Source organism: Priapulus caudatus, unplaced genomic scaffold, assembly GCF_000485595.1.
Source record: "Priapulus caudatus unplaced genomic scaffold, Priapulus_caudatus-5.0.1 Scaffold92, whole genome shotgun sequence".
NCBI classification, from domain to species: domain Eukaryota; kingdom Metazoa; phylum Priapulida; class Priapulimorpha; order Priapulimorphida; family Priapulidae; genus Priapulus; species Priapulus caudatus.
The window spans coordinates 193,613-212,892 of record NW_014577153.1 but is presented as its reverse complement, the minus strand read 5'-3'; the positions used below and the strand labels follow the sequence as shown (position 1 = coordinate 212,892).

Genomic DNA, 19,280 nt, shown 5'->3' with positions numbered 1-19,280 from the left:
TTAAATAAATTGCTGTAAAAACGCTCTATGTATAACTATAACGATAATATAATAAAGTAATATATACGCAGCATATTATACGAACGTACACAATAATCTGATGGCTGACCGTAGCCTTGGACGTTTTGGTTAGAATGGGTTCACGGCCCCTTCGTGGCCCCACTGTTTCTGACAGGCGGTGCGAGTTTAGCGCTGGGGACCAGTCTACTTCCTGGCTAGCATTGGTTTATAATTTTATGACGTAATGGCGATGTCACGTGCCGATGGAAACGGCTGTGATTGGCCATTTGTAAAGTGTCGCCGGCGAAAGTCGCTGGGAAATAGAAACGTTTCTAAATATTTTTGTCGTTGAGGTTGTCGCCGGTCGTCGCGTCAGTGTGCAATGGCTCATAGGAAACAATAGTTTCTAATTTTCTGAAAAGTCGTTTGTCGTTACGGTCGGTCGTTGTCGCTGCAGTGTGTCTTGGCTTTTACGTTGTGAATGTAAAGAAAGAAATGCAAGTCTATCTCTCAATAAGATACTCTACATGACAATCTCAGAAATCCAATACAGAACCCCTTATCAATTTTCATCAAAATTTTCCAGAGCTATTTCCAGTGTTTGTAAATAACTCAGTCCTTCTCTTTGCACAAACCTCACGTTCAGCAAGTGTGAGATATTTTTGCTTACAATATCTCCAGATTGCGAATGTATAATATAGGAAAAACGATTTCCCCCAATGCTAGGTGAATGTCTAAGGTAGCTTAAGAGCTACTTGATAACTTTATTGAGTTCAATATAATAAATTGTAGGTAAATTATGGCTGGAAAATGCTCAATTTATAATAATTAAGCCTTGTACACTCCTTTGTATTTATTTACTCCTAATAGTAGTATGTATGCATATATTATTAGCTCCCCTTGACATCGTCAAGCTGAGCTATTGCCATGGGTCGTTGTCCGTCGTACGTCCGTCCGTCCGTCAACGATAACTCAGGAACCGTTTGACCCACATGTTTGAAATTGGGTATAGTTGTTACTGCTATGCGCCCATATTAAACGTCCTATTTTGAAGCACGCCAGTCGACGTACCTTCGAGCCACGGCAATTTTTTGGCAAAAATGAGAATTGCCATTAGTCAGTTCAGGTTCAACGGATTTTGCTCATTTTTAGTATGTGAATGAATAAGGGCTAGGGGTTTTGATATTTAAAAAAAAATTATGCAAATTAGGTAGGGTTTGGCAATTATATAGCATATTATATAGACACAAACAGTCTGTGGTGTCACACTCGTCTGGTTCGTTTTACAAGATTTCATTGACAATATTTTGGTCGCCTTTTGGTACATTAGTGCTATCAAGACCTAATAAATGCTTAATTATCTCTGTAACCAAATGTTGACGGACGGACGGACGACACCCCATGGCAATAGCTCATCTTACCGATGTCAAGGCAAGCTAAAAATGTAGGTTCTCACTAACATGGCTGAAACCACCGGCTCTGAGGGCCGGTGTTTTGGGAATGTTACCGCACTCCAAATAATTTGCCGGCATATGCCGGTGGGCCGGTGCTAATTTCGCGCCCTGATATACCACCGTTTTTGTTGCCAGAAAGCTAACGTTTCTAAAGCATTCATCTTTGGCGAATGTTATCTCACTGCACACGTTAAAATTAAATGTGAAAATCGTTTCCTAACATAAAGATATGTTGATATGAAAACAGGACGGTACTGTATTATATGCTACAATATTTACAACAAACACCCTTGAACCGAGAAATTACTACTGTCATACAAACTCTAAATTTCACCTTTGAAATAAGATGCATCATAATAAGCATCATATTAGATGCATAATTATAGTAAGACTGGTATAATATAGACTATTCCTGTTTGATATCTAAGCATTTTGCCTCTGGCATCTATAGGAAAACAGAGCAAACATGCAACAAAGCTGTTTCCACGAGCTGACTCATGTTTAGCATGGGACATGTTAATATTTGAGAAGAGCATGGTTAGTGACTATATCGCCCAGACAGATAGGTCAACTTACTCATCTCCGGCGGATTTCCATGACAGAGTTCAATTGTATGTAATGACAGTGCCTAGACCACGTTTAAATTAATCCCACGACCCTTTAGGCCAGCAAACCGCTAAGACACGCTTTTATTACCTGCACTAGACCTGGGTGAGGCCTCCTTCTCACTTCCTTTCTTCTCGGCCTCACTGACCTTGCTCTCTCCACTTGAATCACTGTCGCTGTCTGCAAACGGAAAGCCACAGAAAAAATTCGATCAGCGAAGCACGTACCACTGGCCACGCCAGATAAAGACTCATGGCAATGTGGGGGAATCGACTCAAATTGATTGGGGGACAACGCGACTCAACACGAACGCGGGCCGCGCGTGCGCGTGACAGAACGTCCTCGACACCGGCCGGCGCGTGGCGCGAAGCGAAACATCTCTCACTCACCGGAGGAATCTGTGTTGGTGCTGGCATCACTCGTCTCACCCTCAGACTCCCTGGCAGCATCCTCCTCGCTGACGCTAACCGGCTGCACCTCCTCCTCCGCCTCAGCATCGCTCGGCTCCCTGTGCTTCTTCTTCTTCCGCCGCCGCTTTTTCGGCTGCTCATCTGTGGACGAGAAATAATCGCAGGCGTGAAAGGGGAATCTACGTGGCTGCCACGTCGTGCGTGGCAAGAGCCTGCATACACTCCAGCAACTCATTCAAAGCACTAATGCCAACGCACGCCATGCCGCCTCCCCTCCCCATCCCCGCAACACTTTGCAGATACCCCATTTGCAACAACAACAACACGAGGCATTTCATCAAGACTGGGTTGGTAGCTGCGCAAGATTTCCACTCAGGAAACCCCCCCTCTGCACCCCGTTAACGGCAGAAGGAAAATTCATGAGAGCAGGCCTACAATGCAATCACACCCTGCAACGATTGCACTAACGATTGCTGCTTGCCACCGGAGATTGTGCAGGGTAGAAGTCCGAGCCACCGACGCATACACAGTAAGTTGACCGTCTTACCCTGCTCGCTCATGCCCTCCACGACTTCCATGTATTGATCTTGGGGCAACTCGCCATCTTCCGAGCCTGCGTCGTCAACATGGTCTCCAACCTCATCACCGAGCGGTGTTGGACTTCTCTCTGTGAAACAACGAGACAAGTCGAAAATGGTGCAGGGGACCACCGCCCAGCACACGTCTAGTGTGGGAGCAGTAGCTATTCACACGTCGCAGTCTGCTGCAATCGAAGTCTGTACAACCGTCACCACGTGTGGCCACACAACACGGTGCCCAACACACAAGTTGAGATTCTACAAGAAAGTTAAACAAAAGCGACAGTTGTCTGCAGTCGTCCTGTAGTGTTGTGAAAGCACAGTTCCATATCGCGACATAGTGACAGACTGCGAGGGAAATAAACGCAACAATAAACTAATAAAGAACGATTACGCAAGTGAGAGCGACCTCATGACGTTACGATGTACGCACGATGTTACCTTTAGTTATGCACGACATAGTTCTCACGTTACCGATTTCCAGTGAAGGAGACAGCCGAAAAATAGTCGTTAGCATTAAAAAAAAGTAATAAAGCAGGAAAGTGGGGGACCAGAAAAGACGGAGACGTCATGACCTAGCTACGGATCAGGGTTACGGTGCTTGCAGCAAGTCAAAGTGAAAAACTGCATTATCGACGTCGAAACTGTCATCACCTGGAGAGTCGAAAATCTCGATCATCTTCTCCGGAGAGGATGACGGCATGCCTCCTGTGGCGTCGCTCTCACATCCCACACCTTGCTCTGCATCTCTCCTCTGCTCGCGCTCTCGGCTGTGGCTTCGACTCCTGTTCCGAATGTCGTCCTCGTCCTCCCGCTCCCTGCTCACTTTCTCTGTTTGCAATTAAAAGGAAACGAAAAAAAGCCATTAAGGTGCGAGATCACATCCGTAAAAAAACGGTTAGTGTTAGAAAAGCTGGTAGCGATGTGAGAACAACTTGGTGCAATGCGAACTCTGAAAACTTTCCATCACATATTTTAACCAATGGGCTATCTATATTGATAGCTATACTATACCCTCTCTCCTTTTCTTGTTTCGCTGTCTCTTTTCTTGTTCTTGCTCCCGCCTTCTCTCGCGTTCAGCTCTCAGCAGCCTCTCCCGCATTCTTTGTTCGCGCTCTAACCTCTCCAGCCTTTCCCTGTGGAAAGCAATCCTTCTTATAGTTGCCACAGGAAGACTAGACGAGAAAGCCAAGAATTTACGAAAAGCATTGCACCACAATGCGATCGACTACGACCAACCTTTCGTGCAAAGATTCCTCTCTCTCCCTGCGAGAATTCAACTCCTCAAGTCCGCGCAGCCTTTTTCTGTCATCTCTATCCTTCTCCCTCCTATTTTATGATAAGTTTACGATTAATTTAATAATATTTGTGGAGGGTGTATGTAATTTTATTCATTTAGCAGTGAAATGCATGCAGTTAGCAATTTAACTGCAAAACAAGAAATTTAAAAATCATTAACTTTATTTAGTATGTATGATTCAGATGGCTGGCTTGAATTTTCTATAACAAAGAAATAGTTAGAGGGTCCAATTGCCTTGAGCCAATACCAAATTATTCACGTTACGACGAGAGATCCTGGTAAGTCATGAACAAACGATCGCATGTAAAACCTTGATGCATTGACTTTGCTAAGCCAGAGTAAAACAAATCGGACCTGTCTTTTGATCGCTTGTCCTTCTCGCTTCGCAGCTCGTCCTTTGACCGTCGGTCAATCTTCTGATCATTCTTTAGCCGCCGCTCTTCATCCTTTGCAGACTCGCCCTTCTCCTCGCGACCTTCCTCTTTGCGCGCCCTCTCCTTCTTCTCCCGGAAGTCCTCCCGCTCGCGATGCCGCCTCTCCTCGGTGCGATCCTTGTCCCTATTTCGATCTCGGTCTTTGTGCTTCCGCCTGTCGCGATCTCTGTGCTTTGCTGTTGCAGCAGAAGACAATCAACAACAGCTCGACAGTGAGGCCGAAAATGGGTATATGAAGATGCAAGATCTCACTCTGCAATCCAGTGAAAAAAATACACGGGGGCTCGGGGCGATTTAGCCCCCGAAATGCCAAAAAGAGCCCCGGAAATGCCAAAAAGAGCCCCCGTAAATTTGCATAGAGTTCAATGCAAACCAAATTTTAGAGTGCTATTTTCATGCACGCGAGCTTGAAAAGTAGCCCCCGAAAAATAAATTTTATTTATTTCCCTGCTGCAATCACAGGTCTGCACTATGACTGTGCGTCTCAACTCTGGTCATATTACTTAAATTAAGGACTGAAAGATCATATCTGCACTGTTTCTCGTCTGAATCCTATTTTTGACCTGATGCCACCTTTTATAAAGCCCCCCCACATGCCAAACATGAACACTGTATGCCACTCAGTTTAGATATGCCCCGTTACAGATCACGCACATATGCTAATGTGATTCTACTAAGTGAACCTGATTAGTTTTAAACAGTAATAAAGGGAAATGTGTGACGCTGAGCATCAGAAAGCAATCTAGAAACACATTTAAATACGACTACACAGCGTGCGAGCTTGGCACTCGCCCGCTCGCCAATGTCGAGTGAAAGCTAAAGCTGACTCGCCCATGTTGAAGAGTAAAAATAATTGTCTAAAACTTTAATCAAATGTTGGTTCCTTACGATATATATATCCAAACATTGATGAAATACAGTTGTAGCGATTGTGAAGGACGGCTATCCCACGACATCCTCACTTTATATTATCAAAGGTCGCGGAAGAAAGCAGCCCGCGAGAGCGTGCAGCGCCAGCACAGCGTGGCTGTGTATACATGCCTGGGGCGGCATATTGATTGATGTATGGGGAGGGGGGGGAGTCAAAGTCAATAAAATCGGCGTAACGTGGCGTTTCATTGATGGGGCAAAGCAGCCCGAGAATAAAAGTAAAGTAAATGAAAATGAAAACAGGAACTTTCAGAGGAGATGTGCCTTGAATTTTTGAGAAAAGTGATCAATGAATTACATGTGTAGTTAAATCAATGGTGTTTTTGTATTTTTTCACTATTGTTTGACAAGCATTTTTGTTTTAAAATTTGGGCGAGTACAGATTCCGTTTGGGCGAGTTAACTTATTGACTCACTCGCCCAGTTTGGCGAGTGGTTTTTATTTTAAAGCTCTAACACTGCTATATAGCATTCAAGCACATGATCACCAATCTGTAACTGATCGAAGTTCATAGACGTACAATCATCTCTATGCCTGTCCCGGTCCTTCTTCTTAGATTTGCGCTGTGCCGCATGAGCTTGTGGCGGCTTAATAAGGAGTGCATCTTCCATCACAGTGTCCATTTCAGCTTCCTCGATCCTGCGTGAAGCAGCAGCACGTAAACTGTAAGCCACGACAGCATCAGTGACAAGGCAATCATTTGTATAATTTAACACACGACTAATAGCAAAATTGTACTACTATAAGGTAACTCAGAATGCAATTTTGCACATTTAGATGACTTCAGTTCAAAGGAAATATTCCATAAACAAACATTACATAAATGTAAAAACTTCCTGATGCCGAAAAGAAATGAAAGATGAGCACATCCGAGATCATGCCGGAAATACTTTCAAGAGGGAGATCTGTTTGAAAACGACGAGAAATAAACTCACGGTACTGTAACCATGGCCACCATTTTGCACCGTCAGAGCTAAAACCGTCTGTTTGCAAGAATTGCGATTATAAAAACTAGGAACCCACTGCAACCATCACTGAGCATCAGCCTTACGTTTCCTCGCCGTCAGGCTTTGGTGACATGAATTCTCCCTCCTCCTCTGATGAATCGCTTCTTGTTTCAGTCGATCGAACTTCGACCACTTCCAGATCTGACATGGTCACTTAGTGTACCATCACAAGCTGAAGCAGAATGGACACAGCTCAGTTCTGAAGCAGTAAATAGACAATAAATTAAAGAGGTGAGATAAGGAAACTTGGGTGGTTGGTCGGGCATTGAGATACCTACAACTTGTCGGCAGCCACACCAACCTCATCAGCTGGATTTCGTATAATGAAGCAAAGGGTATAATATAACAACTCATACTAAATAGAGAAGAAATGAAGGTAGGAAAGGAGTACCTCTATACCACCAACATCTATTCTTTGACTAAAGTATTTCCTTAAATCTGTGCCTATTTTTATTTCTACTCAGAAAATGTTAGGCTACAGATGTGGCTAACAGGAACTCAAATTGGCTAATGAAAATTGATTCTGGCTAATTGTTTGGCTACAGGAAAAGAATCCTAGCTAGGGCCCTGAATTATATACATAGAAACAGTAATATACTAGTAAGTCTGTATGCATTTCTATATTTAATTCTTTATGTTTCATTTGAAATTTTAAATCCTATTATTGCAGGTCTGTGGCTGTGGGCACGAAAACAGGATTCAAACTTTTTTCTATTACGTCAGTAGATAAATTGGAGCACATCTATGAAAGTGGTACGTTTATACATGAAGATATATGATACATGAAGAATATATATATATGTAGTCCCTATATTATATATATAATCATACTACGTATATATATCATATACCACTCCCAATTTAAGGTGTGCCATAAAAAAGGTCTATAATTTAAATATAGATATGTAGATATGTTTACACTGGTGCTGTTTCCATTTGGCAGGTGATAATAAATAATGAATAAAAACAAGCACAGTAAACATCCAGTCACAAGTGAGAAACAAAATATGAAGGGGTAAAGCATATTCTGACAAACACAGTTTGAAAGATTGTTCTTCATAAAAAGTCTGTATCTCGTTTTCTCTGGCCAGAGATTGAAGTGTTGTCCCTCCACGACCTCCTGTGATCTCAGAGTTTAGATCTGACTTCATCCGCCCACGCATTTGTGTGGTCTAGGAACATTTTTGTTATACTTATACAACTTCATAACTAATTATATCTTCGTTTAGCCACAAATTACTGTTTTTGAATCCAATGACCTCTTGTGACGGCTAGTGACCTCTGAGGTCAACGGCACCTATCCCACTACACTCCTCGGGTCAAGTCACCCATGTGGACGAATTTTCAGCCCCTATGAACCAACCGTTTGGTCGCCTATAGCCGGACAGATGAACAGACGAACAATCGTCAGAAATATTAGTATAGATTTAGTATAGATGACCTATAGAATTTGTAAGCACATTATTGCAATGGCATTTTGCTATCGATTGCATAAAAGGAGTACGTGGAAAAAGCCTGGCCATTAAAACATACTACTATAGTACTATTATAGTGTTGTTTTTTCAGATGCATGTGAAGACATCTGCATAGTTGAACGGCTCTTCTCGAGCAGTCTAGTGGCAATTGTTAGTCTTTCATCACCACGAAAATTGAAGGTATATATTTGCTTGCTTGCTGCGAGGTAGTTAGGCCACAGTCCCAACACTCCGAATGTATTCTGTAGTCTCGCTTAGGCCTAAAAAAAGACGTTTGTTTCTGCTAACGGGCTGAAAGAAATTGGTCACGGTAAGCAGGTAAAACTTTTTTTTTATGGAAATTTTTTTTTGTATTCTAACAATATTTGTTTTATACTTATACCCCGTACAGACTGCAAAATTTGATATGGTATTAAACTAGCACGCATCAGGCCCGGGCCGGACGCGCGCTAAATCGTAGCGTACAGACTGCATATTTGATCCTACATTAAATGAGTCATCAGTTCTCTGCTCAGCTCGCCACGTCACCCCGCAGACAGCGAGGTACAGTGAGCATACAATTAGGTGACCTAAATAACGCTATGTGCATGCTTATTCATATTGCGATTTAGCATATGATTAGGATCTGGCCTGCTTGTTGCGTACAGACACACACACACACACATAAGTGGGCTATCTTACCCCGGGCTAAGTTATTCCGGGCCTGGCCCTGCTTCATTTGCGGGGCCAACTTGGAGTGGGCCAGCGCGTATTTGGAGCGGGATAGCATGTACACACTGCAAATATTTGGCGCGGGCCTGGCACGCGCTAGTTTAATACTATATCAAATTTGTAGTCTGTACGGGGTATTATAACAGCCCATATAATGACTTCAAAGTCTCGACTCTTAAGTGATTCAACCCAGAAGTAAGAAATGAAGGTAGGAAAGGAGTACCTCTATACCACCAACATCTATTCTTTGACTAAAGTATTTCCTTAAATCTGTGCCTATTTTTATTTCTACATTAAGGATACTCTTCACCTTTTGCACGGGTATTGCTCATTAATGAAGATTAAACGTTTATTGATGAATGAATCAAATCAATCACTTGTTTTATTTATAGAGGAGATATTATATCATATATCTCTATGCTCAAGCCAAAAATTTTCATGAAATTTCCAGCACCTAATTATGTTACCACACAAATTTTGAATTTTTATGTAAAAATGGCATTTTGGATATTTCTCAATTACCAAAAAGAGTGAGGATAGAAAATGATTTCGCAACATGTTAAGCACAATATGTACCAAAATAGAGCATCAGAATTTTTTCTGTTAGTTTCATATTTACCAAGAAAAATTTAAAAAAATGCCTAAAATTCAAGTCGCACGTTTGAATTAAAAATGTTAGCGAATAAAGAGACATAATGAGCTATTATGTCGACAAACGCGCGCCTTACAGTAAGGTGTGTTGCAAGGTGTCAGAACTATTTTGGGCAACATTTGATACTTGTTGGATCACTAGCAGATGTACATAAATAAACTAGACACAAGTTACCTTCTCACTAGGTGGGAAGGTCACAAGCAGACAAAGCGACCAAACTTGTAGCTACCAAAGCGCTGCAACAAAACATATCAATATCTAACTCATGATATCTATGACTACTTCTTTGTACTTAGAACTGTGCTATTCTTAACTATGAACATCAGGGTTCGAAATCCTAGCGGGCCCGATGCCCGTACGTTAAGGCTCGGGCCTGACATTTCTAATAGTAATACTAGCAGGCCCGACGGGCCCGTAGAAAATCCTCCCCCAGCATGCAAAACCGGCCTCGGCACGCCAGCGAGGATGAAAAGTTACCGCAACCGGGACTGTAATTTGCCTGGCAGGCCTGTAAGTGTAAAATCCCTTACCTACAGGGGCAGGCCCAGCTGGCCTGTAAATTTTCAAACCAATTTCTACCCCTGCACGTAATACTACTAGTACTACTGACGACGTACTGTCCTGAGTACTGTACTGTAGTCTGTACAGACTTAACTGTAGTACTATAGCCCGCTTACATTGACTGCCGCAGGGCTATAAAACATTTTCAGCTAGATTTCGCTGCTGCAACAGTTCCCAAAGTTCCCACGAAAAATCGCTTTACAAAACCCAAAATGATCGGGCTTTTTAACACTTATCTATCTATGTGGACATCTCACATAGATCTTTTTGAACACTTTCCACAACTTTACACCATGTATTTATGCCTTTAATAGCTTTATTCCTCACAAGTCAGCACTACTGGCTGTACCGTTTGAAATATTGTGGCGTGACGTCACCGGATATGTAAGCAAAACACATGGCAGCTAGGGTGCATGTATATACAATACCGGTGACGTCACGCATTCACACGCCACAATATTTCAAACGATACAGCTAGTAGTGCTCATAGGGTCTATGTCCCCCAGGGTACTGCCGGAACGTACCCTGGTAACTATTTGATATGGTTAGGGATTAGGATTGGGTTAGGTAGGGAGTAGGCGTCAGGCGACTCCCTTGACTCGTTAGTGGATAGGCCAAGGTAACGTCCCGGCATATTAGATATACCAAGGAACTTCCGGATACCGACCGACCCAGCGGTAGGTTCCCGGCCGAGTACCCTGGGGCCAAGACCCTCTCAGCGCGCAGTAGTGCTGCACTCTGTGAGGCATAAAACCTATTAAACTTAAAGGCATAAATACCCTGGTAAAAGTTGTGGACAGTGTCAAAAAGAAGGTGAATGTCCATGTAGACAGATAAGCATTAATGTTAGAAAAGCCCGATAACTTTGGCGTTGTGTAAAGCCGATTTTCGTGGGAACTTGTGGGACTGGGTTCTATGCACGAAATCTAGCTGAAAGATGTTTCCATACCTGCGGCAAGTCAAGTACGCAGGCTATATACAGAGCTAGTACAGACCTGCTGACGGCCCAAGGATATATATTACATGCGGCCAAAAACCACCATGTCGGCCTCAAACCCTAACCCTAACTCCTAACCCTAAACCTAGACCCGAATAATCGGTCCCATATAACCTTTTTATCATCTGGTGAGCGGTTATATTGGGACCAGAACGCGGGTTGCATGTGGAGACTTCGTGACGATCCGCCATCGCAAATGCATGCGCTGAGAATGCGGGGCCCTACGCGCATTAGCGCGACAAAAAACCTACCATTCCTCTACCATGGCTTACTGCCTTGCACTGATGTGTATACTAGGGTGTAAACATAATCTTGGTATATCTCGTATATTGCAATAATATTTTGAAAACTCCGATATACAATGCGATACAACTTCCGGATATCGAGGATTTTAACGATAACGGTGGTAATAACAAGAAATAACATACTTGACACTTGGCCTTTAGTCTATATGTTACGCCGAAAGTTAGGCACTGGCGTGTATTATTACTAAAGCACAATGCCTGCACGGCGTAAAAATAAATTTTAAAATACTAGTTAATACTGGTAACGACCCACTGCATGGAGAATGCGCGGCTACAACTGCGCGTGGCAGAGGTGGGGCAGACCTGTGAGCGAGCAGAAAGGCAACGCCAACCCGGGGAGTCTATAAAGCCTCTGCCTTCACCTGAGTGCCCGCGCGCAGCGCGATAACCAAGCTGAAGCGGGCACCCACTGTGTCAGTTCAGTTTCAGTTTCAGCCAATTATGCAGGCAGGGATGTGTATTCCCATGCTCTATCTCTATTGCCTCTGATATTTGATCAGTACAGCGGGGAATTGTTACGGCCGCATCGAAGGGCTGCAATGTCCACAGAAACCCATTGCGTGCTTCGTTTCTCCAAGAAAAAACATGAGAAATAATAATGTCATATAATACAATACTATGATGATATTAAAACGATCAAATTGTTAGCTGAATATCATGGCATGGTATACACTTGCCCAATACGTATTGAAACATATTGGGCAAATACGGTTTTGTCGTATGCAATATATTGCATACCGGTTTTGTTGCAAACTACTCACCCAGTGATACATTCACTCAATCGTTATTCCACAGGATTCTTAAAAGATTGTTTTTCATAAACAACCGTTCGTTCAACTTTCCTAAATTACATCGCCATTTAGCAACAACTTAATCAGACCGAACACAGCGAGTCTATCAGGCTCCGCAAGTCGCCATCAAAGGATACAAGCGAGAACCAGGGGCTATGTTAAGGACTCGCTCTGATTGGTCTGATTGTTTGTAAATGGCGACTTAATTTAGAAAGTTGGAACGAAGCGTGTATGGAAAAACAATCTTTAAGAAGATGAATAACGATTGAAGATGAATGTATACACATATCATTAAGCAAGGTAAAGACACATGTAGAAGGAACGGTAGTTTTTTTCGGCCAATAGGCGGCAATACGGCCGCATTCCTCAGCGCATGCATTTTGCATGCGAATCTCACGAAATTTCAATGAACCCGTCGTCCAATATAAACGCCTACACCAAAAATATAAAAAGGTTATATGGGACAGAAGTATGCGGTCTACCCTAACCTAACCGTGAAAACCCATAACCATAAACCTATTATATTGAATAATTATATATTATATATTTTTATATTGATGTAAATGACATTGGTTTATTGGGACCCATGTTCTCTATGCCTTTGAACCGACTGTACTATATTGTCGTAGGCTTCTTTAGTCTGTACAGACTGGTAACTGAGGCTGAATGGTCTCTGTCCCCCGGTACTGCGGGAACAGTCCGAGGGATTCCCTGACCAAATGCCCACACCAGACGATTTTTTGTGGTTTTTGGTGTGTTATCAGAGCAACTTCCCTATGCCAATTAAACGTAGAATGTTCTCCGAATCCCGCCGAGAGATCCGCGTGTTTCAAATATCTCCAAACCTCACAATCGGGCTTAATCAACTCAAAGACTCTGATGCACAATATATCGAAACGTGATAACTTATATGGCTTGGCTCGGCGCTTGGGTAAAGCTACACTTGTAGCTCTTTACGCTTAAGCCGATTCGATTTGAAAATCTTGTTGCTAAGCAAAATTTCCCGTCCACACTGCATTCGGCCATACGCCATTCGTTTCAATCCAACTGCATTGTGGGAAACACGCTAATCAAATAACGCTACTTCTGCTGTTCCCACAATGCAGTTGGATGCACCGATGGATGGCCGCTGCATGCGGAGGGACAATGTTCGCAAACAAATTTTAAACTCGAAATACGACTAAGGTAAAAGAGTACCAAGTGTAGCTTACCAAACGGCGAGCAAGCATATAAGTTCATCCAGTTTTCGACTAATAAGTGCACAGAATCTGATCTGAATAGCGCCAATCGCTGTTGAGTTTGGAGCAATGAAATCAGCGACTCCTCGCGGAGATCGAGAATTATCGCACGCTTTTGCAAATAGGGAGTCTCTAGACGCTACACCCACACCAAAACCACCAAAATCGTCAGTGTGGGCATTGGTCAGAGAATCTCGGACTATGCCGGAACGTACCCTGGTACGGTCGGTATACCGGGGGTTTTGGCAAAAAAACGTGAACGTACCCTGGTACATGATAAATAGCCGAACCGTACGTCTCGCGCTACTCCACTAACGGAGTCTAGGGGTCGCCTACGCCTACTCGCCTAACCCGAACCCTAACCCTAATCCAATTAATCCTAACCCAACGCCTAATCTTAACCCTAAACCATATCACCCCACATAGTTGATCAGGTACGTTCCGGCAATTACCTGGGACATAGACCCTATAGCTGTACTGAGTCTGTAGTAATACTAATACTACTATTTAGTAATATTAAAGTAATACTAGTACTAGTAGTCGAAGTATAAGTAAACTAATAGTAATATAGTACTATAATACTAACCTTACAAGTAATACTTGATCAATCATTTTTTAGTGTAGTGACAACAGTTTGTAAATTTAAGACGGTACTATAGATCAACGATTACCTTTGAAATCTGAAGTAACGTAAATACGTATATGTTTTCGTAATTAACTTCTCGTGTAGTCACAAAAAATGTATGAAAAATATCAATGTACAACTCTTATCACATTAGGCTACTCCATTTTGGAAACGCTTTTGCAACGTACTGATGTTCACATGTTTCGACGATGATGATGTAAAATGTCATCACCACAACCAGCTCTGGCGCAGGAGCACAAGCTAAATGTTAAATTTAAGCGAGTGTAAGTTTAATTACTGTAAATGTTTTTATTCAGAAAATAAAAATAAAAATATAGTAGTGTTTAAAAATACGAGTGTTTAAAATGATGTTAGAGTAGGACGTGACGTCACGAGATACGCGGCTGCGCACATAGGAACATCCGGTTAAGTCTGTTTTTGTTCAAGAAATTGAAGAATGTATAGTAGTAACAGTTTCTAGTTTTCAAGCACATTACAAACCTGGATTACCTAGCGAGGGGATTCTCAGACCTGATGAATTTAGGAAATCAGGCACAGGATGGGGCGAAAGACGTTTTATTCGTCAATTTTAACCAAGACTGCACGTCAGTACCTTACCTGTTACCAACAGTGCAACACATTCCTTATCATTACTCGGGACATTAGTCATTACTCATTAGTCAGAGTTGGTTTTAAAATAGTAAATACATCGGGTGCCAGACGGTTTAAGTTGTGGAAATTTTTGAAAACCATGTCATATGTTTTAGTTTATATTGTAAATGCGAGTTGTGCACTACATAATTAGAAATCGTGAGTCGTATAGAAAAAACTATAAATGAAACTAAACGGAGACAAAGACCAGAAGTAACAGAGAATGAACGATTTAAGGCCAAGACACACTGCAGCGACAGCGACCGACCGTAACGACAAAGTTCACCCAGACCTCACCACAGTGCCAGTGCCAGTGGCACACATGAACAAACCTGCTATCATGAATCTCAGAAATCCAATACAACACCTTATCAATTTTATGCACAATTTGTCCAGAGCTATTTCGAGGTTTGTAAAATAACTCAGTCCATTCTATTTGCACAATACCTCACGTCAGCAGTGTGAGAATTTTGCTTAGCAATATCTCCACGATGCGAATGAGTATAATATAGGAAAAACGATTCCCCGCAATGCAGGTAGAATCTACGCGCTAGCATAAGAGCTACTTGATAACTTAATTAGTTCAATAATATCAAAGTTGTCAGTGTAAATATCGGCCGGAAAATGCTCAATTTATAACCAATTAAGCCTTGTACACTCGCTTTGTATTTATTTACTCCTAAAGAGTGATTGTATTGATCATATATTATTAGGCTCACCTTGACATCGTCAAAGCTGAGAGGCTATGAGGTCGTTGTCCGTCGCTACGCCGGCCGTCGCGTCAAGCGATAATCAGTAACCGGTTGACCCACATGTTTGAAATTTGGGTATAGTTGCTTACTGCTATGTCGCCCATTATTAAACGTCCTACAGTTTGAAGCACCCAGTCGACGTACTTTCTGTAGCCAACGCAAATTTCTTTGGCAAAATGAGAATCTGCCATTAGTCAGGTTCAGGTTCCACGGATTTGCTCATTTTTAGTATTAAAGAATAAGCGGCTAGGGTTTTGATATATTAAAAAAATATATGCAAATTGAGTAGAGGTTTGGCAATTATATACATATTATATAAGCACAAACAGCGTGGTGCACACTCGTCTGTCGTTAGCAAGATTTCATTGACAGATATTTGTCTCGCCTTTTGGTACATTAGATGCAGCAAGACCTAATAAATGTTAATATCTCTGTAATTAAACGCTAGATACCGTGAGTCTCGCCGCGAAATGCGCAGCGATAAACTTTTAGGCTCTGCGTATCAGAAGTAAAGATTTAAATAAAGGTGAAATTTTATTTTTGAGGTGCATCAAAGGCAGTATAAGAGCATCAAATGTTTTAAATTTGCGGGGAAGACCCCAGCAACCCCCTCTACCTTTCTCCCCCCCCTTGCGTCTGCCTGCTGAAGCATATGTCGTACCATATCAGCGCCTTATTGAGAATCCATCATGTGCGTTGTTCCCCCAACTGCATTACCACCTGTTGTCCTAATTTGACCTCCAGAAGAAATCCTGGTGTTTAAAATAAGCCTGTCATACCACACACGGCACAGGCACGGCAACACTACGCTGCAATAAGTCAAAGATTTTTACTCACTCGTACGTGTGTATGGTGTGCGCGCCGTTGGGTGCGTTGCATGCGTGCTAGGTGTGTGTGCCGCGTGTTACTGTGCTGTAGGTACTGTAAAACGTAAGTACAAACTGATAATATAACGTGGGGAATCTAGTCAGCTTCGTGGATGAGCAGCTAATTTTTCAGGTCGAATAGCATCCGAAGTCTACAAAAAGTAAGTAGAGTATAATGCATGTGCTGATGAAAACTCTTCCGTAAACTATTAGTATTATCTGTAAAATAACTATTATTATGTGTGTATAAGTACTGTCCATACTGTACTGCACGCGTGCGTGCGGTAATGTGCGCATGTACTGAAAAAGTAGCTGTTTGACCCTACCATGCCACAAAGTTGATGTGGCCAGGTTTTAGCGGCAGACATAATTGGTTAATTAACAGCTCTGAAAATAACTCTGAAAACAGAAAGTGTTTGGACATTTCTAAAGCCATCAAATTGAAGCCCAGAAGAAGAGATGTTGATTTGAAAAGTGCTATGTCCAGTTTGTGTGCCAAGAACAGATAGGAATTTCCTGCCAGCATGTGAAGAAAAAAATCAGACCAATTTTAATGTCTCTGCTGATCAGTCAGAGTCCAGGGTGAATCATGGTGTTAGTGTCTCGAGTTATAGACAGGATGGGAATAATAGTTGTTTGGCATTAAAATAAGTGTAGTTTTGTAACTTCATGCATTATAAAAGTTTGGAAAAAATAAAGAAAAGAAAATTATTTATTAGCCTTTTTGTGTTCGGAAAATGTTAGCTAACAGATTGTGGCATAAAGGGAAATCAAATTGGAATAATAAAATTGATTCTGGCTAATTGTTTGGCACGAAAAGAATCCTAGGCTAGGGCCTGAATTATATAGCCTAGAAACAGTAAATATTAACTACTAAGGTCGTATATGCGATTCTCTAATATTTTAAATCATTTATGTTTCATTTGAAATTTCTAATACTATATATTGTCAGGTTGTGGCTGATGGCAAGAAAACAGATTCAAACTTTTTTTTCTATTACGACCAGTAGATAAATGGAGCACATCTATGAAAGTGGTACGTTTATACATGAAGTAGAAATCCACTTGGGTATTATCTGAAATTTACTATTTGGTTATGTAGTATATATATATATATATAATATAGTAAGTCCTATATAATAATCATACTAACAATTCATACTACATATAATACGATATACCCACTCCCACTTTAAGGGTGCCATAACGAAAAAGAGTTCTATATGGTTAAAAGTATAAGATATTAGAGTATGCTTTATACACTGGTGCTCGTTTCCATTTTGGCAGGTGAGAATAAATAATGAATAAAAACAAGCACCATTAACATCCAGTTCACAATGAGAAGCAAAATATGTAAGGGTAAAGCAATCTCTGACAAACCAGTTTGAAAGATTGTTCTTTCATAAAAAGTCTCGTACTCGTTTTCATTGGCCGCAGAGATTGAAGTGTTGTCCCTCCACGACTCCTGTCTCTCAAGATTTTAGATCTGACTCATCCCTCCATGCCATTCTTGTGTGTCTAGGCATTTTTGTATACTTATACATACTTCAATAATTATATCTTCGTTAGGCCCAAATTAGCTGTGTTTGAATCCTAATGACCGTCTTGTGACGGCTTGTGAACCGTCTGAGGTCAACGGCACCGTAATCGCATACACTCCTCAGGTCAAGTCACCCATCAGTGGACGAATTTTAGCCCTCTATGAACCAAGCCGTTTGTCGCCTATAAGCCGGACAGATGAACAGAACGAACAATCGTCAGAAAAATAGTATAGGATTTAGTATGAGTGATGATCCTATAGAATTTGTAAGCACATTATTCCGGGCCAAGCAAAATTTTGCTATCAGATTGCATAAAAGGAGTACGTGGAAAAGCCTGGGCATTACACATACTACTATAGTACTTATTATAGGTGTTGCTTTTTCAGATGGTCATGTGAAGACAATTCTGCATAGTCTGAACGCGCTCTCCGAGCAGTCTAGTGGCATCTGTTCAGTCTTTCATCACCGACTGAAAATGAAGTATATATTTTCACTTGCTTGCTGCGACGGTAGTTAGCCACAGTCTCAACCCCGACAGTTTCTGTTAGTCTCTTAGCCTAATAAAAAGACGTTCTGTTTCTGCTAGAACAGGTACTGAGAGAGATATTGGTCACGTGAAAGCGGTAAAACTTTTTTTATGGAAATTTTTTTTTGTAAATTCTACAATATTTGTTTTATACGTTACCCAGACTGCAAAATATTGAATATGTATTAGAACTGAGCACCATCAGGCCCGGCGACGGCGCTACAATCTAGCGTACGAGCCGCATCTTGATCTCTACATTAAATGAGTCCAATCATCTCTCTGCTCAGCTCGCCACGTCCCGCCGCACGACAGCGAGGTACGATTGAGCATATACAATAGGTGACCAAATAACGCTATTTGCATGGTGCTTATTCAATATTGCGTATTTAGCATAGTGATAGGACTGGCCTGTGCATTGTTGCGTAATCAGACACACCACACACACTACAACATAAGTTGGATATCTTACCCCGGCTAAGGTTATCCGCCTTGGCCCTGCTTTCATGCGGCCAGCTTGAGTGGGCCAGCGCGTATATTGGAGGCGGTGATAGATGTACACACTGCAAATATTTGCGGGGCCTGGCACGCCGCTAGTTTACATACATATCAAATTTGTAGTCTGTACAGGGTAATATAGACACCCAATATAAGTGACTTCAAAGTCTCGACCTCTTAAGTTGATTCAACCCGAGAAGATAACAGACAAGAAAGTCAAGCCTCACAGGTATATAATTAACATTATTACTTTTATATATATGCAGCTGTGTAGGTCCGGCTTTAAGAATAGGCCAAACGTATCTCCCTGTGTGTCGTAGAAGGCGACTAACAAGCGTTGGCCGGAAAAGTTGGTTGTAAAACTTCTGCTCCAAAA

At 41.9% G+C, this 19,280-nt stretch overlaps 2 protein-coding genes across 14 annotated transcripts in view; one reads left to right on the top strand and one right to left on the bottom strand.

The window, feature by feature from the left end:
* Window positions 1–14,254, bottom strand: part of LOC106804905 (cyclin-dependent kinase 11B-like) — a 24,845-nt gene extending 10,591 nt beyond the window's left edge. For 2 of the 8 annotated variants that reach the window (XM_014806295.1, XM_014806303.1), the window contains exons 1-11: window positions 14,121–14,254; window positions 9,732–9,793; window positions 6,764–6,918; window positions 6,233–6,375; window positions 4,703–4,958; window positions 4,288–4,377; window positions 4,063–4,184; window positions 3,703–3,879; window positions 3,018–3,137; window positions 2,450–2,611; window positions 2,151–2,240 (exon numbers count right to left, since the gene is read on the bottom strand). In XM_014806295.1, the coding sequence (XP_014661781.1) occupies window positions 2,151–2,240; window positions 2,450–2,611; window positions 3,018–3,137; window positions 3,703–3,879; window positions 4,063–4,184; window positions 4,288–4,377; window positions 4,703–4,958; window positions 6,233–6,375; window positions 6,764–6,867 (1,264 nt within the window). In that variant the 5' untranslated portion in view covers window positions 6,868–6,918; window positions 9,732–9,793; window positions 14,121–14,254. The remainder of the gene's footprint in view (window positions 1–2,150; window positions 2,241–2,449; window positions 2,612–3,017; window positions 3,138–3,702; window positions 3,880–4,062; window positions 4,185–4,287; window positions 4,378–4,702; window positions 4,959–6,232; window positions 6,376–6,763; window positions 6,919–9,731; window positions 9,794–14,120) is intronic. The other 6 variants (XM_014806299.1, XM_014806296.1, XM_014806302.1 and 3 more) reach the window with 6 other exon arrangements.
* LOC106804908 (WD repeat domain phosphoinositide-interacting protein 2-like) overlaps window positions 7,390–19,280 on the top strand; it is a gene marked incomplete at its 5' end in the record, with an annotated part of 57,017 nt that continues 45,126 nt past the window's right edge. For all 6 annotated transcript variants that reach the window (XM_014806306.1, XM_014806305.1, XM_014806310.1 and 3 more), the window contains 2 exon segments: window positions 7,390–7,472; window positions 8,286–8,374. In XM_014806306.1, the coding sequence (XP_014661792.1) occupies window positions 7,390–7,472; window positions 8,286–8,374 (172 nt within the window).